Source organism: Theobroma cacao, chromosome 3 (genome assembly GCF_053813885.1).
Source record: "Theobroma cacao isolate CCN51 chromosome 3, ASM5381388v1, whole genome shotgun sequence".
NCBI lineage: Eukaryota > Viridiplantae > Streptophyta > Magnoliopsida > Malvales > Malvaceae > Theobroma > Theobroma cacao.
Window position 1 is genome coordinate 31,858,514 of NC_142641.1, and position 27,270 is coordinate 31,885,783.

The 27,270-nt window shown below is 35.4% G+C and overlaps 1 protein-coding gene and 2 long non-coding RNA genes across 4 annotated transcripts; all 3 read right to left on the reverse strand.

Annotated features, from left to right (window-relative positions):
• Nucleotides 1–1,413: 1,413 nt before the first annotated feature.
• LOC148763714 (uncharacterized) lies at nt 1,414–10,357 on the reverse strand. The gene is made up of 3 exons (XR_016025513.1): nt 10,229–10,357; nt 9,497–9,580; nt 1,414–1,544 (listed from the first exon to the last, which is right to left on the reverse strand). It is a non-coding gene; the product is annotated as an uncharacterized LOC148763714 (long non-coding RNA).
• A 9,042-nt stretch (nt 10,358–19,399) lies between these two features.
• On the reverse strand, nt 19,400–21,944 carry LOC148763715 (uncharacterized). Of its 2 annotated transcripts, XM_088805040.1 has the most exons (4): nt 21,070–21,944; nt 20,930–20,988; nt 20,709–20,838; nt 19,400–19,806 (listed from the first exon to the last, which is right to left on the reverse strand). In XM_088805040.1, coding segments are annotated over exons 1-4 (273 nt in total). In that variant the 5' UTR covers nt 21,152–21,944; the 3' UTR covers nt 19,400–19,804. The 2 variants fall into 2 exon arrangements, with proteins under 2 accessions (XP_088661166.1, XP_017972178.1); XM_018116689.2 differs by lacking the exon at nt 19,400–19,806 and having other exon boundaries at nt 20,390–20,838; nt 21,070–21,923.
• Nucleotides 21,945–23,947: 2,003 nt separating this feature from the next.
• Nucleotides 23,948–25,625, reverse strand: LOC18604712 (uncharacterized). Its single transcript, XR_001926874.2, has 5 exons — nt 25,334–25,625; nt 25,041–25,245; nt 24,847–24,967; nt 24,617–24,712; nt 23,948–24,435 (listed from the first exon to the last, which is right to left on the reverse strand). It is a non-coding gene; the product is annotated as an uncharacterized LOC18604712 (long non-coding RNA).
• Between the last annotated feature and the right edge of the window lie 1,645 nt (nt 25,626–27,270).

Here is a 27,270-nt window from a genome sequence, read left to right on the forward strand (position 1 = left end):
TTGTCACGACCCGGTACTCCCCTCGAGCCCGTGACAACCGCCGCGGTGTCCCGGTAGACACTTATTGCCCGGAATGTCAACCCGAAACCCCGCAAGGCTTTACTATCAGTTTCTCTGTTCCCTTGTGAGCAACCATTGTCAAATATCGTGTTCTAAAATATTTTAAGCTGTTTCCAACTTTAAACAAACAAAATATTAATTTTTTGTCTCACAAGGGTATTTTGGTCATTTTTCTCAAAAATTTTAAAACTGGCTAAAACGTAATATACAAGTACAAAACACACAATTCATATTCAAAATGAGTTTAAAAGTCTAAAATCTTCATTTAAAACGAAATTATGGTTATTTGAATATAATAAGAAAATAAAAGAAATATTAAGTAAAATATTCTATTTTCTTATAAAACAATATTTATAGAGTTATACGTGAATAATTTTTATAACGTAAAAGTTAAATAAATTTATACATACTTAAATACAGTAAGCCAAAATATTTAATTTAATTTACAATAACAAGAGTGCCCCCGAATAAATAAAAGTAAAGAGGACTGTGAACCTACGGTTCGGAAAATGCAGATCCCACTGTAGTCCTCGATGAGATCAGCTATCTACATTCTATACTGAACCTGAAATGGGTGGAAAGGAGGGTGGTGAGATTATAAAATCCCAATGAGTAAACAAACATCATCATAAACATCTAGAGTTGAGTACATGGAGACAATAAGGTAAATCATCATAAACTGGGTTATAGCATTAGAACACATTTTGTTCAAAACACGTAAAGAGGCTTATGAATCTCATAAAAATCTAGGCTTGTGCCATAAATCCATTCTCGGGGACACCTTGGCCGAGGCATCCTACCGAGACCGCCAAGGCTATTAAAATTCACATTTCACATAAATCATGTTTTTGTTTTGAAAACATAGCCGTTCCTTGACGTTGGCTGAGTTCCCCCTCACGTGGTGGTTTAGCGTGAAGTGAACCCTAAACTTTACCCCAGGAGATACCCTACGCGCCTCTCTGTTCGAGGTAAGAATATAATGGGGTTTACCGTGCCCCTCTAAAAGGCTGGTCCACAGAAACCCCCTACTGCAGTGATTAATTAATATATAATCCACCATATAATAAAACTCAATAACATGATATGGCAATTTTGTAATTCATAGTTTTTCAAGGTAACCAAACAATTCGCATTTCAATACAATTGCCAACTAGCCAATCATGCTCGATTTATCATAAGCCAGTTAATTTAAACAATCAAATTGCCACAATTAACAGTCTCCGTGTACTCTATTTTTCAAAATCACTATTAATTTCAAAACAATTTATAATTTAATTTCCTTGAAACTCATTTATTCATAAAACATGAAAATTTATCTTTTTAAATTCCTTTTTCCATAGAATTCATGAAAGCATTTAAAAACCACCCTAGATAATTAAAATGACAGTAAGTTTACTCACAATGTCTAGAATGCGGACTTTCGAAGCACTCTGTCTACTGGTCCTCGGATGCAATTTCCTTGCCTTTATCGGAGGACTCACCACCTTGACACAATACAAAATCGAGAGTTTCACCAAGTTGGTACTAAATCAAAATTAAACTAATTTAGATTACCAATGCATGATATGGAATGCAAAAATGCACTGGTAACTATTTAAACCCGGTATTGGCCTAATTCGTCTTATCACCCGATTAAATTCCTAACGGGTCCGTTTAAACTCCAATTTAATTCTTTTCAGTTTCTATACCTCAATTGCACCCAAATTAACTTAATGTCCCTCAGTGTGGTGCAAATTATCAGTCTCAACAGTAAATTACGAAAATACCCCTAGTGGGTAAAAATTCGTATTTTTGCTCCGAAAATTCCCATTATTTTTCTAGGCTCATAATTCATCATTCCTTAACCAATTCTCCTAGAATAAAATCAAACTCATCCTCACTCACTACATGGTAAATTCAGCCATTAATGGTTGGGGGAGAAAATAAACTCTTTTCTTGTTGTTTTGTTTCTAAATATGCTAAACTAACTAAAAACACTAACACAAATTAAAATCAAATAAATCCAACAACTTTCTCTCTCCTAACCCATTTTTTCAGAATTGAAATCATCATGAAAACATGTAATTTAATCATGGAAAATAAAGAGAAATGCTTGGGAATAAAAAAACTCAAGCTTAATAGAAAAAACTCACCTTTTTCACTTAATTTCCTTGAAAATTCACACTTTTTTTTTTATTTTCTCTCTCTAGGGTTTTGTTTTTGTTTTCTCTCTCTTCTTGCTGGTTTGGCCAGCCATGGGGTGGAAGATGGGCTGATTTTGTGCCTTTTAAAAAGGAAAATAATAAATTAATAAAGGCATGACACATGGCATCATGTCATTGGCCCGTTTTTAAAATTTTAAAAATTTAAACATTTTATCTCCACCACATGTTTAGTCAAGGGTCAAAGATGAAGACAAAGGAAGACCATGTGCTGGAAAAAATATCCTGGTGGTGGAAAATTACAATTTTGCCCTTGAGGTGGCAAAATTACCATTTTACCCCTATACTCCAAATTATACCGAAATTAAAATTTTTCACTTCTAAACCTCAAATCATACTTCAATAAGTCAAATTATACTCCAATAAGTCAAATGGGGCAAAAAAATTCTTTTCTAAAATTCCTATTTTGTCCCCAGGTGGCAAATGACCATTTTGCCCCTAGTTAGTGAAAATTCCGATTTGACTCCAAATTGATCCTCAAACTCCAAATTACCATTTTAAGTCATCCATGAACTGTGAAACTCTTAATCTCACCTTAAAATTCCTATTTGATCTAGTTCGAGGATTAAATAAACTTTATTGTACCTCTAGGTACAATACCGACTTTTGTAAATTTTTCGGGACTCTCCTAGCATGCAATCATGCTATCATCACATGTATGTCATGAATAGTATTTTATAAGGTCGGGCTTTACAGCACTACCCCCCTTAAAATAAAATTTTGACCTCAAAATTTCACTTACCTGATTCGAATAAAAGATGTGGATATTGGTTTCTCATCTGGCTCTCGACTTCCCACGTCATCTCCTCCATTCGAGCATTCTTCCACAATACTTTCACCATTGGAATGCTCTTGTTCCTTAGCACTCGATCCTTTCGATCTAGAATACGTACAGGCTTCACCTCGAACTTCAAATCCTCATGCAACTCAATGGGAGGTGTCTCTAAAATGTGAGAGGGATCGGGAACATACTTTTTCAACATCGAGACATGGAAGACATTATGAATTCGATCTAACTCTGGGGGTAATTCAAGTCTGTAAGCCACTGGCCCAATCCTTTCAATGATACGAAAAGGTCCAATGTATCTTGGATTGAGCTTTCCCCTCTTCGCGAATCGAATCACACTTTTCATCATCCAATAAATACCACAAATTATCACAATAGTACAATCAAATAAGATTTAATACTTGGAAATTTCAAATTATTACCTTTCCAAGGAGAAACCTTAAGAAAAACTTTATCGTCGACTTCAAACTCCAAATCTTTCCTTCGTTTATCCGAATAATTCTTCTGCCTATCTTGAGCTGTCTTTAATCGCTCTCGGATAACTTTGACCTTATCGTTTGTCAAATCAATCAATTTCACATTCACCAATTTCCTCTCACCTACTTCATCCCAACAGAGCGGAGTTCGGCATTTCCTTCCATACAAAGCCTCGTATGGTGCCATCCCAATACTAGACTGAAAACTGTTATTATAAGCAAACTCCACCAATGGCAAGTGTCTGTCCCAACTCCCGATAAAGTCAATGACACAAGCCCGTAACATATCCTCCAAGGTCTGAATAGTTCTCTCAGATTGACCATCTGTCTGTGGATGAAAGGCAGTACTAAATCTCAATTTAGTTCCAAGAGCTTCCTGAAATTTCGGCCAAAATCGAGAAGTAAATCGAGGGTCTCGATCTGACACAATAGAAACTGGGACTCCGTGTAATCTCACAATCTCATCTATATAAAGTCTTGCCAGCCTCTCAATAGAATACGTGCTATGGATAGCCAAGAAATGGGCGGACTTAGTCAATCTATCCACAATCACCCAAATAGCATCCTTCCCACTTTGTGTCCGCGGCAAACCCAATACAAAGTCCATAGTCACATGTTCCCACTTCCATTCAGGAATCGGTAAAGGTTGAAGAGTACCTGACGGTTTTTTATGCTCCGCCTTGATCTGTTGGCATGTGAGACATTTCGCTACAAACTCTGCTATGTCTCGTTTCATACCCGACCACCAATAACTTTCTTTAATAGTCCGATACATCTTGGTGCTTCCGGGATGTAAAGCGTAGGCGGAAGAATGAGCTTCCTCCAAAATAGCTCGTCTCAACTGATCATCCTTAGGAACACAAATTCGGTCTCTAAGCATGAAAGTATCATCATCACTGAGTCTAAACTCACTAGCTTCTCCATCTTGCAGCTTTTGAACTTCCTGTTTCAACCAATCATTAGATTTCTGTAATTCTCTTATCTGATTCAACAATGAAGGTCTCACGACGAAACTAGCAAGTAGGGTTCCATCCTCACCATTATTCAACTGGATCCCTAGAGATTTCATCTCAAGTAACATCGAAAAATAAGAAATTTGAAGTGTTGCTAACGACGATGAGGATTTACGACTTAAGGCATCCGCTACAACATTTGCTTTTCCCGGATGATAATCAATCACTAAGTCATAATCCTTAATCAACTCCAACCATCGTCTCTGTCTCAAGTTAAGCTCTTTCTGGGTGAGCAAATACTTCAAACTTTTATGATCAAAAAAAATCCGACAACGCTCACCATATAAATAATGTCTCCAAATCTTCAATGCGAATACTACTGCTGCTAACTCCAAGTCATGAGTAGGGTAATTCGTCTCGTGCTTCTTCAACTGTCGGGAAGCATAAGCTATTACTTTCTCATCCTGCATCAACACACACCTTAATCCCAACTTAGATGCATCGCTGTATACCACAAATTCTTTTCCACTAATAGGAAGTGTTAAAACGGGAGCGGAGGTTAACCGGTTCTTTAGCTCCTGAAATTGATTCTCACAAACATCATCCCACTCATACTTAACTCCTTTACGAGTCAAACGAGTCAGAGGAGCTACTATCAAAGAAAATCCCTGAACAAATCTCCGGTAATAACCGGCTAAGCCAAGGAAACTACGAATCTCAGTTACCGTTCTCGGTTGCTCCCATTGCAAGATTGCCTCAATCTTCTTGGGATCGACATAAATTCCAGCTCCGGACACCACATGTCCCAAGAAAACCACTTCCTTCAACCAGAATTCACATTTAGAGAACTTGGCATAGAGTTGTCTCTCGCGCAAAGTTTGCAACACAATGCGCAAATGGGCAGCATGTTCATCATCATTCCTCGAATAAACCAGGATGTCATCGATGAATACTATCACAAACTTATCCAAGTATGGATGGAACACCCTGTTCATAAGATCCATAAAAACTGCCGGGGCATTAGTCAAACCAAACGGCATCACCAGAAACTCATAATGCCCATAACGCGTCCTGAAGGCAGTCTTAGGTACATCCTGCTCCTTAATCCTCAACTGATAGTACCCAGATCTCAAATCAATCTTAGAGAATACCATAGCACCTCGTAATTGATCAAAAAGATCATCTATCCGGGGTAAAGGGTATTTATTCTTGATGGTCACTCGGTTCAGCTGACGGTAATCAATACACAATCGAAGAGTGCCATCTTTCTTCTTTACAAATAGGACTGGTGCTCCCCAAGGAGAAATGCTAGGGCGAATGAAACCTTTATCCACCAAATCTTGCAACTGGGCTTTCAGTTCTTTCAACTCTGCTGGAGCCATTCTATATGGAGGAATAGAAATAGGTGCGGTACCCGGAAGTAAATCAATAGGGAACTCAAGCTCTCGATTAGGAGGTATTCCCGGTAAATCATCAGGAAATACATCAGGAAACTCACTTACTATTGGGACATCCTCTAACTTAGGTTCCCCCTTTGAAGTATCGATCACGTATGCCAAATAAGTCGGATACCCTTTTTGCACTAATTTTGAAGCTTTGATGGCCGAGATTACACAAGATGGTAATACTCGACGTTCCCCTACAAACACAATCTCTGCTCCCTCCGAATTTCGAAGAACAACTTCTTTTCGAAAACAATCCACGTTCGCCCGATGTGCAGTTAACCAGTCCATACCTAATATTAAATCAAAATTCAAGATCTCTAGAGGAATTAAGTCACCCCTAAATTCTTCCTCACCTACCCTTACCCCACAGTCTCTATAACAAGTATTTCTAATCAACTGTTCTCCTAGAGGGGTATGCACTACAATTTCTTCCTCTAATGGTGACAGGTTTCTATCAGTAATTGATGCAAATGTCGTACTCACATAAGATCTATCTGAGCCAGAATCTATCAAAACATAAGCCTCTTTATCAAATAAAGACATAGTACCTGTCACTGCTCCAGGTCGGACTCATGCCTCATCTTCTGTCACAGCAAAAACTCTTGTCGCGGTACGAGTTTGTGGTCTCGAAGGTGGATGTGACGGGGTATTACTCTCCACCAGACCGTATGGCTACTCCCTGTCTCGGTGGTAACCCAGAAAAATCTCTCCTCTGTATATCCGTGCGAGCTGGTGGAGATGATGCAGCTACAGTGGCTCGTCCTAACTGTGGGCAATTACTCCTAATGTGACCCGTCTGTCCACATTGGAAACATCTTGTTGGCCCTCTACATAGCCCACTATGATAATTCCCACAATTTCTGCATCTGTCAGAACCTCCGAGACTCTTCCCAAAACCAGTCATAGCAGATCTGCTAAACCTCGAAGGTCTCTGCTGTGATGGTGGAAATGGAGGTCGAGGAGATGTCACGGAAATAGAAGTAGTGCTCCCTGAAGTCGCTGAGTCCTTGCCTCTTTTTACTGGCTGACTAGAAGACATACCAGGATTCCTCCTTTTTGCAAACTCAGTCCGAATCCTTCTATTCTCAGTCGCGAGTTTCTCAGCCCGTAAAGCCATCTGTACCACCTCCTTATGTGGCTCCCTACCAATCACTGTCATTCGCTCTCTGATCTCATTACGGAGCCCTTCCTCGAAATAACTGGCCTGATTCTGCTCAGATTTCACCAGATCCGTCACATATAACATCAACTCGTTAAAACGAGTCTCGTACTCCTCTACAGTTAGATTTCCCTGTTTCAAACTCAGAAATTCTCTCTTCTTTTCTTTTTGATGGAAATAAGTGAAATACTGACCATCGAATTCTCTGAGAAAATCGGACCATGTCTGAGGAGTAGCGGAACGGGACTTCACCGAATTCCACCAAGTACGAGCCCTCTTCTCTAATAATCTCGTAGCCACCATCAGTTTCATGTCATCATCTAATCCCATATCAGAGAGAGTCTCGGACACCTGATTAATCCAGTCCTTTGCCACAGTGGCATCCAACTCACCAGTGAAAGATGCACAACCCAATTGCCTAGCCTCCTTCAGCTTCTTGGAAATGGATACATCCTGTATTGGTGGTGGAACTAAATGAGTAGCTGGAGGCACTACAGGTGGAACTTGACCAGTCTGAGCTTGACCAGCCATTGCTGCAAAGAAAGCTGCCAATGCCTGTGCTGCCTCAGTAGGCATGGCGGGAATACTAGTAGGTGGTTGAGGAGATGGAGGATGTGGAGGACTATCGGCCTGCTCAGCAGCAGGTGCTGCCCGAATGGTAGTTGCAGCTGATTCCTCCTCTACTGTATCTGGCTGATGACGTTGGGAACGACCTCTTCCCCTCCCAACCGATCTAGTGAAAGGTGGGCGTCCGCGTCGAGGAGGCATTATAATCTAAAAAAAAAAATACGAGCAAGTTTAGGTAACCTTAGGCTCTATATGCAAATGCATGCATTCTATTCAACCTAACCTAACTTAACTTAATCCGGGGCCACACTGATATTGTAAATATTTAAAACAACTTTAAAACTAAAAACTTTGATCTTTAAAACCAAAAGCTCTTATACCAATCGAATTGTCACGACCCGGTACTCCCCTCGAGCCCGTGACAACCGCCGCGGTGTCCCGGTAGACACTTATTGCCCGAAATGTTAACCCGAAATCCCGAGAGCCTTTACTATCAGTTTCTCTGTTCCCTTGTGAGCAACCATTGTCAAATATCGTGTTCTAAAATATTTTAAGCTGTTTCCAACTTTAAACAAATAAAATATTAATTTTTTGTCTCACAAGGGTATTTTGGTCATTTTTCTCAAAAATTTTAAAACTGGCTAAAACGTAATATACAAGTACAAAACACACAATTCATATTCAAAATGAGTTTAAAAGTCTAAAATCTTCATTTAAAACGAAATTATGGTTATTTGAATATAATAAGAAAATAAAAGAAATATTAAGTAAAATATTCTATTTTCTTATAAAACAATATTTATAGAGTTATACGTGAATAATTTTTATAACGTAAAAGTTAAATAAATTTATACATACTTAAATACAGTAAGCCAAAATATTTAATTTAATTTACAATAACAAGAGTGCCCCCGAATAAATAAAAGTAAAGAGGACTGTGAACCTACGGTTCGGAAAATGCAGATCCCACTGTAGTCCTCGATGAGATCAGCTATCTACATTCTATACTGAACCTGAAATGGGTGGAAAGGAGGGTGGTGAGATTATAAAATCCCAATGAGTAAACAAACATCATCATAAACATCTAGAGTTGAGTACATGGAGACAATAAGGTAAATCATCATAAACTGGGTTATAGCATTAAAACACATTTTGTTCAAAACACGTAAAGAGGCTTATGAATCTCATAAAAATCTAGGCTTGTGCCATAAATCCATTCTCGGGGACACCTTGGCCGAGGCATCCTACCGAGACCGCCAAGGCTATTAAAATTCACATTTCACATAAATCATGTTTTTGTTTTGAAAACATAGCCGTTCCTTGGCGTTGGCTGAGTTCCCCCTCACGTGGTGGTTTAGCGTGAAGTGAACCCTAAACTTTACCCCAGGAGATACCCTACGCGCCTCTCCGTTCGAGGTAAGAATATAATGGGGTTTACCGTGCCCCTCTAAAAGGCTGGTCCACAGAAACCCCCTACTGCAGTGATTAATTAATATATAATCCACCATATAATAAAACTCAATAACATGATATGGCAATTTTGTAATTCGTAGTTTTTCAAGGTAACCAAACAATTCGCATTTCAATACAATTGCCAACTAGCCAATCATGCTCGATTTATCATAAGCCAGTTAATTTAAACAATCAAATTGCCACAATTAACAGTCTCCGTGTACTCTATTTTTCAAAATCACTATTAATTTCAAAACAATTTATAATTTAATTTCCTTGAAACTCATTTATTCATAAAACATGAAAATTTATCTTTTTAAATTCCTTTTTCCATAGAATTCATGAAAGCATTTAAAAACCACCCTAGATAATTAAAATGACAGTAAGTTTACTCACAATGTCTAGAATGCGGACTTTCGAAGCACTCTGTCTACTGGTCCTCGGATGCAATTTCCTTGCCTTTATCGGAGGACTCACCACCTTGACACAATACAAAATCGAGAGTTTCACCAAGTTGGTACTAAATCAAAATTAAACTAATTTAGATTACCAATGCATGATATGGAATGCAAAAATGCACTGGTAACTATTTAAACCCGGTATTGGCCTAATTCGTCTTATCACCCGATTAAATTCCTAACGGGTCCGTTTAAACTCCAATTTAATTCTTTTCAGTTTCTATACCTCAATTGCACCCAAATTAACTTAATGTCCCTCAGTGTGGTGCAAATTATCAGTCTCAACAGTAAATTACGAAAATACCCCTAGTGGGTAAAAATTCGTATTTTTGCTCCGAAAATTCCCATTATTTTTCTAGGCTCATAATTCATCATTCCTTAACCAATTCTCCTAGAATAAAATCAAACTCATCCTCACTCACTACATGGTAAATTCAGCCATTAATGGTTGGGGGAGAAAATAAACTCTTTTCTTGTTGTTTTGTTTCTAAATATGCTAAACTAACTAAAAACACTAACACAAATTAAAATCAAATAAATCCAACAACTTTCTCTCTCCTAACCCATTTTTTCAGAATTGAAATCATCATGAAAACATGTAATTTAATCATGGAAAATAAAGAGAAATGCTTGGGAATAAAAAAACTCAAGCTTAATAGAAAAAACTCACCTTTTTCACTTAATTTCCTTGAAAATTCACACTTTTTTTTTTATTTTCTCTCTCTAGGGTTTTGTTTTTGTTTTCTCTCTCTTCTTGCTGGTTTGGCCAGCCATGGGGTGGAAGATGGGCTGATTTTGTGCCTTTTAAAAAGGAAAATAATAAATTAATAAAGGCATGACACATGGCATCATGTCATTGGCCCGTTTTTAAAATTTTAAAAATTTAAACATTTTATCTCCACCACATGTTTAGTCAAGGGTCAAAGATGAAGACAAAGGAAGACCATGTGCTGAAAAAAATATCCTGGTGGTGGAAAATTACAATTTTGCCCCTGAGGTGGCAAAATTACCATTTTACCCCTATACTCCAAATTATACCGAAATTAAAATTTTTCACTTCTAAACCTCAAATCATACTTCAATAAGTCAAATTATACTCCAATAAGTCAAATGGGGCCAAAAAATTCTTTTCTAAAATTCTCATTTTGTCCTCAGGTGGCAAATGACCATTTTGCCCCTAGTTAGTGAAAATTCCGATTTGACTCCAAATTGATCCTCAAACTCCAAATTACCATTTTAAGTCATCCATGAACTGTGAAACTCTTAATCTCACCTTAAAATTCCTATTTGATCTAGTTCGAGGATTAAATAAACTTTGTTGTACCTCTAGGTACAATACCGACTTTTGTAAATTTTTCGGGACTCTCCTAGCATGCAATCATGCTATCATCACATGTATGTCATGAATAGTATTTTATAAGGTCGGGCTTTACAGAAATTGGACGCATTGGCCAATTTATCGAATGAAAAATTGACTTAGGCCAATACCGAGTCTTGATGGCTACTCGTGCATTTTTCATTTCATATCATGGATATATATCGAGCCTGAAATAGCTTATGACTGTTAGACACAATTTAATTGGAATATGTGTCATGGATTATGGCTAGGTGGTGAGCCATTGGATATGGGTAAAGGACTGTACTCGCGGACTGAAAATAGGAGTATTTCTACTCCTAATACTGTGAGTGGACAATTTATCGTCTTAAATATCTAGAGTAATTATATTTGTTTGATGCTTTTATTGAATGGTGAGTTTAAATTATAAAATATTATGTTTTTCAATTAATTTTTTTTAATAAAAATGAGATTTATACTGGTTTTGAAATCAAATACTGTTTTGGGAAAATTGAGTATATGGAGACTGTGTTGAAATTTATGATTTTATATGTTATTGAAATTGTGGCTTATGACACTGTGGTAGCATGATGGCTAAATATTTGGGGTTGGCATGAAATATATGAACAATTTTAGATTGATCTTAGTAGACTGGATTAAATTTTATTCGTCATATCATGCTACTGGAAATTTTATGGGTTTGGTGGTGTATTAAACGATCACTACAGTGGTGAGGGTTTCCGTGGACTGCCTATGAGAAGGGCACGGTAACCCAATTATATAACTACCTCCAGGGGGGAGATGTTGGATGAAGTATCTCCTGAGGTAAGATTTGAGTGCACCTCACGTTCGGGCCACCACGTGAGAGTGAAACTCAGCCAACGCCAAGGAACGGCTGTGTGTCAGATGTGAAAACATGTTTATGGGTATGGGTCATTTAACAGCCTTGGCGATTTTAGTGGGATACCTTGACGAGGGTACCCGCGAGAATGATTCTGGCAGGGGCCAAGTTTAAGAAACTCATAAGCCAAGGAAATTTTGATGAAAAGAAATTGTTTGCTATAGATTGAAACGAATTTTGTGTTATGAACATTATTGAAATATAACGTTTTTATATTGTCTCTATCTACTCGGATTTAGATGCTTTTGATGGTAATTGTTTACTCACTAGGATTATGTAATCTCACTCCTCTTCCTATCCATTTTTCAGGCTCAGGACAGTTTGTTGATAGTTGATAGACAAGAATTAATCTCAGAGTTGCATCCTAGAAAGTAAGGGTTCGTAGCCCTACACCTTCTTGGTCAGTTGGGGGCCCACGTGTCACTGTAAAAATAATTTTATACTTCAGTTATCTGATTTAAAGTGTGTATGAACATATTTATCTTTTACACCATGTTTTTGGCGGGTTTCAGTATTTTTGAAGAAAAATGACGAAAATGCCCCTGTAAGCTAGAAAATAATATTTTATTGTTTTGATTTGGAAACGACTTATGATTTCTTGAAATGCGAGATTTAATAACTGTTGCTCACCGGGGAGATGCGGAAGCTGATGCTAAGCCTTGCGAGATTTCGATCGGTAGTCTGGGTAATGAGTGCCTATCGGGACGTCGCGGCTGTTGTCACGGGCCCGATGGGAGTTCTGGGTCGTGACAACTAATGATATAAAAGTGTGTTTATGTTTGTGTGTCAAAAAATAAGTGATGGAAAATCACGAAAAATTTAAGGTCAAATAAAAAAAATTCATGATACAATTCAGAGCTAAACAAATTCAATTGTATATAATCTCAAAAAATATAAAAACCAAATTTTTATCTTAAAAGCAAAATTAGAACATGTGTTCTTTAATCTCTCTATTCTCTATCCAATACAAGCAACTTCTAAATGCAAGTAATTTGTTTATGTCGTCTGTTTTCAAATCTAGGCAATCAATTATAACACCCTTAACCTTGAAATGGGCCATATGCGTGTGAGGGGTTATGATGATATTTTGAAATGGCTAAGCTAATGGATGAGCTTAGTTGAATCTTTAGTGTATATGTTTTATGAGCTTAAGGGTATGCCTATGTCCATAGAGCAATGAATATGAAATAGGAGTATATGAAGGTTCAAAATGATGTTGTGCATATGTTTGGCACGTGAATGAGAAAGTGCATTATTAGGCACTTATGAGGATATGATGCTTAAGTAAAATTATACTAAGTTTTGATTTGTACATTATGTGACATAGAGCATAATGAACATTTGAAACTTGTGTGATAAGTTTATGCTTTGATGTTGAGCATTTTTTATGAATTGAGATGAGGATGATAATTGGGGTATTTAGACCACAAATCTTAAAGTTTGAATATGGTGAACTATATGGTTTGAAGTTTAAATGAGATTTTAATGTTTGATGATATATTTAGATATTTATATGAAGATTTCATGCTATATGAATGATATATCAGGGAACTTACAAATTTTGAGGTGTTAGACTCAGATTTTTTTATGTTTGAAAGGTTAAAAATCTGTTGACAGGGGAAACTGTATCGATGCATTCTTGGTAGGATGAACACCTATCAATACATTGTCCAAATGTGTCGATAGATTTGAAGCCGAGAGCAACCAAGGGAAAAAGTATCAATATATTTTCCCAATCTATTGATATATTTCGGGCAAAGAGCAATTTGAATAACATGTATCGATACATGGCCAAATGTATCAATACATTTAAAGGGAATTCATTAAGAATGTAAAAATACATTCTCTAATATATCGATACATCCCTGTATAATTGCAAAAATAAAAAAAGGCTTCGGGCTATCCACCCATTTAAAAACAAAAAGGCTCTCTCCGTCTCTCTTTCTAACCCAACAAAAATCTTAACTCCTAAACAGATTTTTGGTGCCATTTGGAGTAAACACTTCTAGAGATAAGATTAAGCATTTTTACTGATTGATTTTCAATATAATCAGTTAATAACTTAGATTAGATTTGGTTTAGCTTTGTTGAGATTTTTCTCCCTTGAGTTTGCTAGGGATTTGGAGTTGAGATTTAGATAACCCAACCATTAAGGTGAGGACTTAGATCATTATTGAAGAATTTGAGCTTGTATATTGAATTGTTAAGAAATGATTTTTTCTTAAAAAGCTGGATAATTTCGAAAGTTAGGAAATAAATATTATTTAAATGTTTTGATGTGTTTAAGCAAAAATTGTAGCTACCTAACTCATTGGTAAGCTGAAGGACGGTTGGAGGCGAAGAATTGGAGCTTGGCGGCGGAACGTGCCTTCGACTGTAACTATGAAGGGATTATTTTTTAATAAAATACATGTGATGCATGACACATTGATAAATGCACTGCCATGGTACTTAAATGCTAGGCCACCAATGGTGCAAGATGTGGTAGCAAACTAAAAGTTAGGGATCAATGAGTAGATAGGCACAATGAATAGTGAGATTAACATAGTGGTGAAGGTTTTTGTGCCCGTTACTCACACTATGACAAAATTGGCCAAACTCGAGATGATTGTTATTAGATTGTTGGTTACCCACCAAACTAGCAATGGAAACCAAAAATCAAAAGAGATCAAGTGTGCGTACGTAGTGATCAGGGGGCAAGAACTTCAACAACATCGACTGGCACAAAAGCTTGTGTGGTTTTGGCTAGGTCAAAGATAGACAAACCTCAAGAGTCTTTCTCACTTGTTCCTGGGCTAACATAGGCCAATATCCAACAATTGATAGACCTTTTGGGCCAATAATCCAACACTAGCAATGGGCCAGTTGCTAACATGGCTTCCAATGTAAACTTTTCTGGTAATTCCTCTAGTAAGAAAGGCAATTCGTGGGTAATCGACACTGAGGCCACATATCATATTGCCCATCAAATCAATAGTTTATCTGACATGGTTGAAAATCTTGTTATTGAACCTGTTCAAATTTCGAATGGTGACACTATACTAGTACATGCTTTAGGTCGAGTGAATCTTGAGCATAACTTAACCTTGGAACAAGTTTTGGGTGTACTCGAATTTTCCTTTAATTTGTTATCTATGAGCAAAATAAGTTGTGACTGAAACTGTCTTCTCATTTTTGGATCTAATTTTCGTGTAACACAAGATTTACATTTGAAGAAGCCGATTGGAATGGGTAAAGTATGGAATGGATTGTACTACTTGGAGCCAACGAGGGTGGGCAAGGCATTTTTGTCTAAAGGCAAGGATATTGGCAAAGATACTATGATTTTGTGGCATCACCGATTAGGGCACATTCCTTTAGTTCGTCTCTCAATGGTTTTAAATTTATCTATTAATTGCACTAGAAAAGATAATTTTCTTTGTGATGAATGTTGTAAGGTAAGACAAACCAGATTACCTTTTCCAAATCATTAGAATAAAAGTCAATATGCTTTTGATTTAATTCACTGCGATATTTAAGGTCTTTATCACACTGCATCTTTTTTAGGATCACACATTTTCTCACTATTATTGATGACTATAGTAGGGCAGCATGGGTTTTTCTCATAAAGCATAAATTAGAAACTAGATACAGTGGGTCAAGACACAGTTCAATACACAAGTAAAGATACTACAAACAGACAATATGGAATTTAAGCATGAGGATTTGGTGGACCATTACTTTGAATATGGTATGGAAAGACAAACCAGTTGCACAGACACACTTCAACAAAATGGTGTGGTGGAACACAACATTGCCATCTTTTGGAAGTAGCTCATGCATTACGATTTCAAGCTAATCTTCCCATCAGCTTTTAGGGAGAATGTGTGCTTACTGTAGTGTATCTGATCAATCGCATGATGCTTTTTGTCATAGAGAACCAGACGCCATATGAGAAACTACTTGGTAGACCTCCGACCTATGATCATTTTATATTATATGGGTGCCTCTGTTACGGGCATGTCAACAACAAATTGCATGATCAATTTACCTCTTGCAATAAACCAGGTATCTTTATTGGTTATCTTTTAGGACAAAAAGGATATCACATATATGATCTTGAAAGTAAAAGGACTTATGTTTCACAAGACGTGTAGTTTTGGGAAGAAATATTCCCCTTTGTCAAAACCGATTAAAAAGTTAATAATTCGACTGTTGAATAGACATCTGACACACAAATCACTTTTCTTAGTCTATTTGATGAACCATCAAGACACTCGAATTTTGAAAATATCACACAACAAAAGCAAGCTGACAACTCATCATCACCAGCTAGTCCACAATAAGTCTAAGAGCCTAGGCTGGCCCAACATGATGATATACCATTGATACATGCCCAAGAAACACCGATAGGCCACAAAGTCAATAGCCCAAACTTGAGGGCAAAGACTCCACACGATTCATCTCTGAGACATAAGCTTTTAATCCCAATCTGAAGTCCCATTTTGAATTGTAAATAATATAACATTAAGCAAATTCCTTATGTACCTGTTTCTCCTATGGTTGAACCAAGGATAGATATTTAAAAAGTTAATGTCCCTTCAACACATGGAAAGCAACACAATATTATTTTTGCTAAACAACAATGACAAGTTTCAAAAAACCTTTCTAGTTATGATTATGCATTGCCCCCTCACTTGCTCCTGCTTCTTACTTTTCACCTCATATGGCCAACTTGACGATATATCTTTCACCTCACAATATTTCTTATTCTAAATTTTCTAGAGCTCACGGTGTATTTCTAGCGACTATCTCTATTACCGATGAGCCAAAGTCATTTTTTCAAGCAGTTAAATCACAACACTAGTGTGATGCTATGGCCAAGGAGATAACAACATTAGAAGCAAACAATACTTGGATCTTGACATCTTTGCCTCCAGGGAAGCAAGCCATTAATTCCAAATGGGTGTACAAAATCAAATACAACCCAAATGGAATAGTGGAACGTTATAAAGCACGACTAGTTTCTAAAGGATATATTCAGATTAAAGGGGTGGATTTTCATGAGACCTTTGCTTTAGTTGTGAAATTGGTCACGATACGCTGTCTTCTGGCAATCACCGCGCTAAGTAAATGAGAATTGCACCAATTAGATGTTAACCATGCCTTCGTACACAGTGGTTTGAAGGAAGAAGTCTATAAGAAAATACCTCAAGGCTTTACCAAAAAGGGGGAGCAACGAGTTTGTCATCTCAAGAAATCCCTCTATGGGCTTAAATAAGCATCACAAAATTGGTACAAAAAATTCACTAATTCCTTATTGGCCAATGGTTTTGTCCAATCTCATGCCGATCATTCTTTGTTTACATACTTAGTTAAGAAATCATTTGTTGCGATATTAGTCTACATTAATGATGTTATAATAACAAGGGCTGACGCACTCAAGATTTCTCAACTAAATACTTACTTGGATCATAAGTTTTATATTAAAGATTTAGACAAATTGAAATATTTTTTGGGAATTGAGGTAGCACAATCTCCATCTGGTATTGTCTTAAGCCAACAAAAGTATGTGCTTGATATATTGGTAGATAGCGAACTCACTAGTTGCAAGCCCACATCAACACCCATGTACCAACAAATCAAGCTAGATCCTAAAGCAAGCCCTCTTTGTTCGGACCCAAGGCAATACAGAAGGATGATTGGCCGATTGTTATATCTCACAATTACACGACTCGATATCAGTTTTGCCATTCACATGTTAAGTCAATTTATTCACTGATCGTGTAAGCCTCATTTAGATGCAGCTTTGTGTGTTCTTAGGTACTTGAAAGGGCCTCCAAGCCAAGGTTTATTGCTCTCTACTCATAATCAATTAACCCTTCAAGCTTATTGTGATGCAGACTAGGCAAGTTGCCCAACGACACATAGGTCAACTACTAGACATATCATCTTCCTTGGTTCATCTCCTATCTCATGGCGGTCCAAGAAATAGTCAGTTGTCTCTTGTTCCTCTGCAAAAGCAGAGTATAAGGCCATGGCTACTACAGCAAATGAGATTTTGTGGCTTCTTAGGCTATTGGCAGATCTACATGTCTCACATCCAATACTAGTTCCATTTTTTTGTGATAATCAGGCCATAATCCATATTGCAACAAATTCAGTCTTTCATGAGCGTACCAAACATATCGAGATAGATTGTCATTTTATCAAACAGCATATCCAGTCTAAGAATCTTGTTCCGCGGTCAATTTCATCATAATTTCAATTGGCAAATATTTTCACCAAAGCCCTTGGACGAAATCAGTTCCATGACTTATTGACCAAGTTGAGCATTGCTAATCTGCATGCTCCAACTTAAAGGGGAGTAATGAAAGCCATCTCATTTGATATGATTTAGTTTGACTGAGTGATTCTAATTTGCTGTGATTTTCTTTAATTATAGGCTTAGTCATATGACGTTACCTTGATCTAGGCAATTCATCTTTATTGCATAGATTATTTTTCTTTTTGCATTGACAATGAAACTTGTATATAAACACATGGTGGCTTCTTAATAAAATCATTCAGAAAGTATTCAAACTCTTCAATGCGTTTATAATTCTACACTGTCAAAGCTGTCACTTCTACGGCGTGTCAATTATACTGCTGGTAGTTTGATGGTATCTCCAACAAGCAGTTACGTGAAATCCATAGCAAATAATGATTTGCTACACTAGTTAAATCATCAGAAGGCAAAACCTGTGAAAAAAATGATGTTGTTTGAAGATTAGCGTCGTTAAAGCAGTGTTTACTCCTTTGACGTATTCAGCATCTAAGGATTCTCAGTGAGCTTTATTTCATCAATTATTTTAACTAGGCATAATTGCAATTTTGACTAGAAAATGCTTGTTCTGCAGGCGAATTCGTTCTGAAATTCCATACCTGGCAATGCCTAGATGACCTCTGTTAAAGAGTTACACTTATATACACAGGCATTCAATTGATCCCCTTCTGGAAACATGAAATATGCTAAAGTTACTTCTGTGGTTAAAAGTAACATGGTAAGAGGTTAGAAGCACGAGACTCCGAGCAGCAGGCATCTTGGGCAAAAGTGCCAAAGGACACCATGTTAGGTCGATGGCCTCATTACCGTTCCTTTCTTTAAAGTAGTGACACGAAGTGAAAGACCAAGTGGCAGAAGTATTTTGTGAAATTTAACTTCTTGTCTTGTAATCTGAAGCAACAGCTTTGTGGTTGAGAAATCATTTTCCTTCAATTGCGCTAGTCCAGTCTGTGTACTTATGATTCAACAAGCTCAAGGTTTGAGCCTGAACAAATACAGGTGTCCAAATAATTTCTTTATGCCTCCCGAATATTCTTCCCACTTGCTGCTACCATTTTTCTTGATCTGCATGAAGTTGATCTTTTGGTGGTTTCTGCCTTTGATCTGCTTAGTTTATGTCAACCTGAATCCAGATTACTACTTTTTGGTTTCAGTCATAGATACGTTTGTATAATTTTATGAGATAATGTTTATGACTATATTTAATATATATTGCCATCCATTTCAAGCACTACATTTGTTCTCACAAATGCTGTGCAAATTAATATGATATTGACCATCTCCAGGGGGCAGACAAAAAGGACCAAGCAGAATCGAAAAATGAAATTAATGCTTAACACATCACACCCCACTTTCTCCACTAAAAATACAAAGCACATGTAAAAACTGCCTTGAGATATTTACGAGGGGCTTTGTGAGTGGTTCACCTAACAGGTTGCTTTAAAAAGTGCATATTGGTTCTAATGAACTTCTTAACAACTTGGTTGTCTAACACCAAACTACAAAAAGATACATTGACAGTATTTTACTCGAATGTGCTCTTTTTTAACCCCATTAAGTGTAAAGCACATTCCAAGGACAAGCATTTTTCACGGCAAAGTTTGCAGAAACTGGGTGGGTTGTCCAGCACCATTGCTATAATTGAATTGTTTTATCATGTTACCTACCACGCAAGCAATGCGTGCCTTTCTCACTGTCGAGTAAATCCTGCAAGACAGAGGATGGAGAGTTATCCTTAATTAGTTCCATCATCCAACTAAGATACGTCTCTTCTATACTGCAAATTTCTTATTGAAATGTCATCAGTTAGCTGTCAGAATATATTTTCTAATTGAAACATGAAAACAAAGAGATACTGACATTGAGAGAAGGTCGAGTTTTAGTCCCTCACTATAAGGACGCAGTGGAGTTTCACCAAACGACATTTTGGAGACAACCAGAAACACAGAACGTACATCAAAAATAGGAAATCTGGAACTAAGGATATGGACTGCTGAAGGCTAATCCAAGCTGCCAAGAACTTTCAGTGTGTATTCCAAGCAGCCCAAAGGAAAAGCCTTCCCTTGCTTCTGGAGAATTTAACAGTTCCAAAACGGAAAGACTTCCATGAACTACCGAAGCCACTGTCCTAGATATCTTTTATTGAAACCACAACAGCTTCCACTTCTTGAGCAGGAACACACAATCAAGGTGAAGCCGGCGGATGGACTCGGTCTATGGAGATGAGAAGACTTTACAGTGCACCAAGATTTAACAACCATTATCTTGTGCAGTCAGACTAAGAGGTGACTTGTTGTTATAATAATCCATCTCATAATGCTAGATAAGGAGATTATCAATTTGCTTAAAGTCTCTAACATCCATATTACTGGAATCTACAACAATGAGTTCTCCGTCCTTGCTCTCTTCATTCTATTACACCTCCTCGGAATGTCTACCCTTACGAATTAACTTCCCAACTCACTTAGTTTATCAAATCCACCCCCCGGAAAAGAGACGAGAAAAACAAATTTAAGAAGCTAAACAAATTGAGAGATTATAGAACAAAATCATCCTTTACACTGTATTATAATATGAAGAACAAAGACCGACTATTTAGAGAAACTAACAATCCGCACATCTGCCAAATTGTGGCCTTGGAGTATGGCGGTTATTAGCTCCTGACCCAGGATAATCGTTCAGCTCCACAACCATCCTGCCCTTAATGATCTGTGCCTCCGAACTTTTCTCTGCAGCTACCTGTGAAAAAGAAAGATGTGCCATTAAGTTGAATCACGAGTTTCATTTTAGCATAAGAAGACGTGTTTCATCTGCTTTCTTGATAAAGTACCAGGTGAGTATTCTCTGGAACTTGATGCACTTGAGCTCCATGCGTTAGGCTTCCGATTCCTGCAAGCAAAAATGGAGATGTTATGGCATGGAGAAGAATAAGAATAAGAAAGGTAATAGATAGAGGTTATGAATATTTACTTGTAATCGGGACAGCATTCAAGCAGACAATATGATATAACCCCAGTAGAACAACAATCATGCGAAAGAGAGTGCTTTCCATTGCTGACTTGCTATAGCAGTAATTCTTGTCGAAAACTTCAATTTATACTTATAAAGGTACTACATAACATATACATTTACATCGTAGACTTTTCTAGACTGTTATGATGATGATGATGGAGAGTAATAACCATATTCCAAAGTCAAAAAGTTGATAAGAACAAAAGAATTTGTGGGAGCTTAACGCGTTCCCAGTTTCAGCAGAGTTCTCACTCTTTTTCTTTATCTCCCTATCAATATGAACCATAGATAAGAAAACCACATACCCTATACACTGAAGCAAAGTGGAGGGAGATATCATGGAAATTATATTCAAGCCACAATGTGAGTAAAGGAGCACATGTGCAAGTGGAAAGTGACGAAAGAATGATGGTGTGGCAGCATCTGAGGTCTGCATTTATTTAAGCCTAAGGTATGTGGTGGAAATTATCATTAGCATTTAAGGATATTCAATGAATTGAATTGGCACAGGCATGAAAGGTTGATGTCATGAAAAAGTAGGAAATTCCCTAAAAGCTAGAACAGTTCAATTTGTTTTGGCTTGATTGCAAGGGCAACCTGCTGGATTAGAAAATGGAGGCAGAAAGTCTACTGCTACTGATTTTGGAAGGTCATACAAGTGTCTGGTTTGCAATTCATTTGGCCTTGATCAGACACCTAAGGAGAAGAATAAAAACCCAAGGAAATTCTTCTGCTCTGCCATGTTGCAGAAACCTTTCCAATATCTAAAATCTATGAATGTTTGTGTAATGTCACTTAATCACTAGCGCATTACAGATTTCTTGAATAATCTAGTGCTAGTATTATATTTCAAATCAATACAAAAAATCTTCCAATGTAACATGCATATATTGCAGGTAGCCATATAAATCTGTTGACTTAATTTGTTTTTTATGATAATAAAACATTATTTATTTATTAATGTTTAAATTCATTTTTAAAGTGTAAAGGATAAAGTGTAATTCTTTTAATCAAATTGATGATTAAAGGCAAGTCAACAAATTTGCTCATTTAAAAGATGGGTTAATCAGTTAAATAGAGAAAAAAAAAGTTTAGTAAAAACAAAATATCATTAACTGATTAATGAGGAGCCTTAATCAGTTTAGGAATAAGTGGGTGTTATATAAAACTAAGGCAAAAAAGCCTTAATCAATTAACATTAGGTTTAATTGATTAAGAAGGTGTTGGAAGTTAAAAACAGAGGCGTGCTAATCGATTAAGGAATGGGATTAATTGGTTAGAGCACAAGACCTGAAATACATTCAAGCACCAAAATCCAAAATTGAAATAAAATTGACCATTGAAGAAAGCTAAAATGAAGAAATTCAAATTTGAAGAACTTTTAATTGGTTGAAGCGTGTTTTAATCGATTAAAGATGAAGGAAAAGAAACCTCAATTAGGTAAAGGGAGGTCTAACAAATTAAAGGAAGATTGTTGGTTGGAGAAGTTTGGAAACAAAACGTTCCTAATCGATTAAAGTCATCTTTAACTAGTTAATTGATAACTCTATGATATAGAGTTATTTAAGCTTAATTTTGATAGTAATTTAACTCAGTTCTTGTAATAATATATAAAAATTAATAAGTTTTATTTAAATTATTTTAAATTAATTAATTTAAGTGAGTCAATCTAATCTTAGTTAATTTATATTTAATTGATGTTAATGTGATTAAGATAGGTTGTTATTGATTTATTTGTGTTTTTGTAAGTGTTTAATGAATGAAGACTTTTAATAGAAGAAGGAGAGCAATTTCAAAGTGTAAACTTTACTGCATATATTTTAGTATTTCGACCATAATTCTCTCTACAGAACTTCAAATGATATGATTCTTAAATCATTGGAAAGTTAAGAGAAAACTTTACAACTTCTTTCTTTATCCAACTTGGTCGAACTTCAAAACACCATAAAAGTAACCTTTCAAAGAACTTTTAAAAAAGGAAAACGAGATACCAAATTAACAACTGAGATTCAAGCCACAAAATTGTAAAAAAAAAAATCCCATTGGAGTTGAAAAGAAATTGAAAAATTCAAGAAGATTTAGAGATCAAGAGTTTCACTCATAGAGTTTCTCTATTCTTTATTTTTCTTGGTTTAGTTTCAACGTTTAAATTTAATTTGATGATAATGTGTGACTTGATGAAGAGTTAATTTATTTATCTAAAATTATGATTGAACTCAATACGTAATCTGATTTATTTATCTCTCTTTTACTTATATTTGATAGATTTAAATTGTTTATTTTATTTTATTCTTAATGCTTTTAATTGTCTGATCACTAATTAAATCACTATAAAAAAACAGCCTATTTCCAACGAAAAATTACGTTGAAAATAAGCTGATTTCCATTGAAAATGTCTATTTTTGATAGATTTTCAACGAAAAAATCCGTTAGAAACTCCGTCGGTAAAAGCCTCGTCGATAATACTTTCCGTTGAAAATCCATTAAAAATTTCTAACGAAAAATTTCGTCGGAAAATTCCGTTGAAAAAATTTGCTTTATGATGGCTATCCCATTGAAATTCCGTTGAAAAACACTACAGAAAGAATTCCGTTGGAAAAGAGCATTCAAACAGAAAATTCCGTTAGAAAAGAGCATTCAAACGAAAAATTCCGTTGAAAACGGTTTTCCAACATGAAAATTCCGTTGGAAACAATTTCGTTGGAAATGTTTTTCCAACGGAAAATTCCATTGGAAAAAATTCCATTGGAAATTATATGGAGCTATGACATACCTGTAAAATCCATACAATAAAAACCATGAAAGAAAAAGAAAAAGCAAACATTCTAAAATCATATATTCAAAAGTTAAAATATGTGGATTTAGCCCAAAAGTCCTCTAATCATTCCATTTACAAGCATCAAGTAATAAGATGGAAATTGTTCAACCTTAGCCTTAATGATTATGTGATTCAAAAGGTGCAGTAAAGAATACAAGAGAGTGAAACCACCAAAGTGCCAAAAATACTACTTTTGAAACAGTACCATCTAGTTAAAGTTTCCATTATTGATCATTTCCCTTAGCAACTTCCTACAAAGAAATTAACACTTTCCCTCTCCCTCAATTTCTACCTCGTTAATTTCCATTGAGAGCTCCTTTTTCTATGGTCATGCAGAGTGCAGACTGCAAAAGCAACATAACATGTCTTACATACCCAGTGCTCTGTACAACTTGACGAAGAGTAGCAACAGCTACTTCGCGTTTTGTAACAGCTGCCCCATCCAATAATGCTTCAACTATTAAAGGCATAAGTTCAGGGATATATTCTCTCATTGCAAAACCGCCCTAAAATAAGTCAAAACCCAAAAAAGAAACAATAAGAGAACATGTTCACGAGTAAACTTGCACATGAGCCAATTTAACACAATTGATGCAAAGACGATGTTTTCCTAGGTCTATCAAACCAAATATCTATACTGCAAGAATGGTGTGATAAGTAAAAGCAAATATGCAACAGTTAGCCCACCACTCTAGCAAGATCTCCAACTGTTACAAGAACTCCACTGATAATACCATTATTGGCATTGACTCCAGTGCCCTCAAGTAGTCGTGCCACAAGTGCCTGAAAATCAAATATTCAATATCATGCAGACAGAATTACAATTAATGTAAATAACAACCCCTGCCCCTTCCAAAAAAAAAAAAAAAAGAGAGCTAGAGCAAAAGAGGAAAAGTGGAATGAAAAGAACGAAATACCGGAAAAAGAATTTGCAACTAATTTGCAACAGCATAAGGCAGCGTCTTTTCTTGTGGCTCCATCCTCATCATCAAGATACACAACAACTGATTCTCTTGCAAACTCAAGAAGTTCATGTCCCTAAACCATAGAATAGATTTAGTGCTCCATTACAGTTTTCATCACATATCCAATATAATATAAGTACACACACCGTGAAATTAAAACAAGCAAGAGTCTGCAAAGCAAGTTGAACCAGGGCTGAACCACTAAGCTCAGACACTGGCTGAGGAATATTTGCGGCAATGCCTCGAACCAAGGCAGCAGCTGGCCTTGCCTAAAAATATGGGGACTTTGAAAGAACCAAGGATATGGAATCAAGAAGCCGATCTTGAATAGTGGGTAGCAAAGATGGAATGCTGAAACAGAACCAAGTATTTGTGAAATTAACATCCCTCAATTAGTCTCTAAAAGCATCTAAATACAAAGTCATGACTGCCCACATACCTCACAGTCATGACCGCCACTATTGTTGCTGTTATTGTTGTCGTTGATTCTGTTTCCAGTGCTGCCATCCGATCCTTCTTCCTTGTGTCCTCCCTCTCCTCCCGCATCTTTCAACGACCCAAATTAGATTTCTTTTGATTTGACTGAGAGAATATCTAAGGGAGGGAAAGATAAGCAGAGAGGGACCAGGAAGAAGGACGAAGTAAAGGCAAGGCAGGGCAAGGGGCGGCAAGGGACGGGATGAGACTAGGGCGGGAAAGATTGAAAATTTGGGAAAAGATTTGGGGAAAGAGTTGGGCATGTACCCCTAGTTATATAGTATTTGACATGAGTTTTTTATTAGATAGTTAATTATTTATAAGAATTATTAGTAAAGTTTGTAGATTTTTAGAATTTTCATTTTCAATGTTTGAGTTTGAGTCTTATCACAATCAGTTGATATATATATATTATTTAATGAACTATTAGTATTAATATACATATTATATATTAATTAATATTATCAAATATATAATACTATTTTGTTGTTTATATAATATATATTGTTTATTAGTTATTAAACAAGTATATTACTTGTTAAATGTAAATTACTTCAATATCAATATATATAAGTTATATATTTATATTACTTAGTATATTATTTAATTTAAATTTACTATCAATTCTTCTTAATTTATATTAACTAATATTAGTATACATCAAGTATTATTATTTTTGTATACCTTATATGGTTATATATTATATTGTACTCATCAATTCAATTATTAAAATTATAATATGAAACTAATTATAAAGAATGACGCACTTACTCCAATTTAGAATTATCTTACATGAATATAATCAATGTGAAGCATAATGTTATATTATTTTATTATATACATATTAATGACACAAATTATATGTTATAATATTATATGTATATCTTACAAAGTTTGTATAACTAATAACTAATTGCAAACAATATGTTATAAAAATTAAAGTAATAATTAGTAATAAAGTTATTAAATGTAATCATATAAATAAAATTTATTATAAGCTAACATAAAAAATGTAAGTGTAATAATTATAACATATTAATATATATGTAAGATACTTAATATCTCATATATATATATATATATATATAAACTTATAAAGTTATATAATTTAAAATAGATAACAGTTAATTTCATATTAATACAAGTTTATAAGTAGTTATATATATATATATATAATTTGTATACATATAATAAACTAATATATTTTAAATATATTATATTAATTATAAGTTTATTATATATATCAGTCTTCTTATAATTTATATTAACTAATATTAGTATGTTTCTAAACTACTATTAGTTTTTGTTTAATTGATTATTATATCTTATCATGTATTTTTATAAAATTAACAAATTAGTTTTGTTCTTTATATAAATTTTTTAATGTTATAAAATTAATGAATTATTAATTATTAATTTATAACGTATGATTCAATAAAGTTTTAAAAAATGTATAAAAATAATCAAAGGAAAACATACTTAAATTTTTAAATATTATAAACTTCCATATGTATATATTTGCTTTTATTAATATCTTTTTTTATAAAAGATTAATAAAATTTATAAAAAGTATAAAATATTTTTGGAAAAAAATTAAAAAAATACTATTTCCAACGGAATCTTCCGCTAGTAATCACTTTTTCTAACAGAAAATTCCGTTGGAAAATTTAGCGGGCTTTAAAATTTTTTGAGTCCTTTAACTTTCTAACGGATTTCCAACGGATAGTTTTTCGTTGGAAAATTCTAAAGGAAATCCATTGAAAAATCCGTTAGAGTAGATGGTGGGTGAAATTTTTTTGAGGGCCAAAAAATTCTCCAATGGAAAAATTCCATTGAAAATCCGTCGAAAATCCGTCGAAAAAGTTAAGAAAACTTTTTGTTCAAATTTCGTTGGAAATT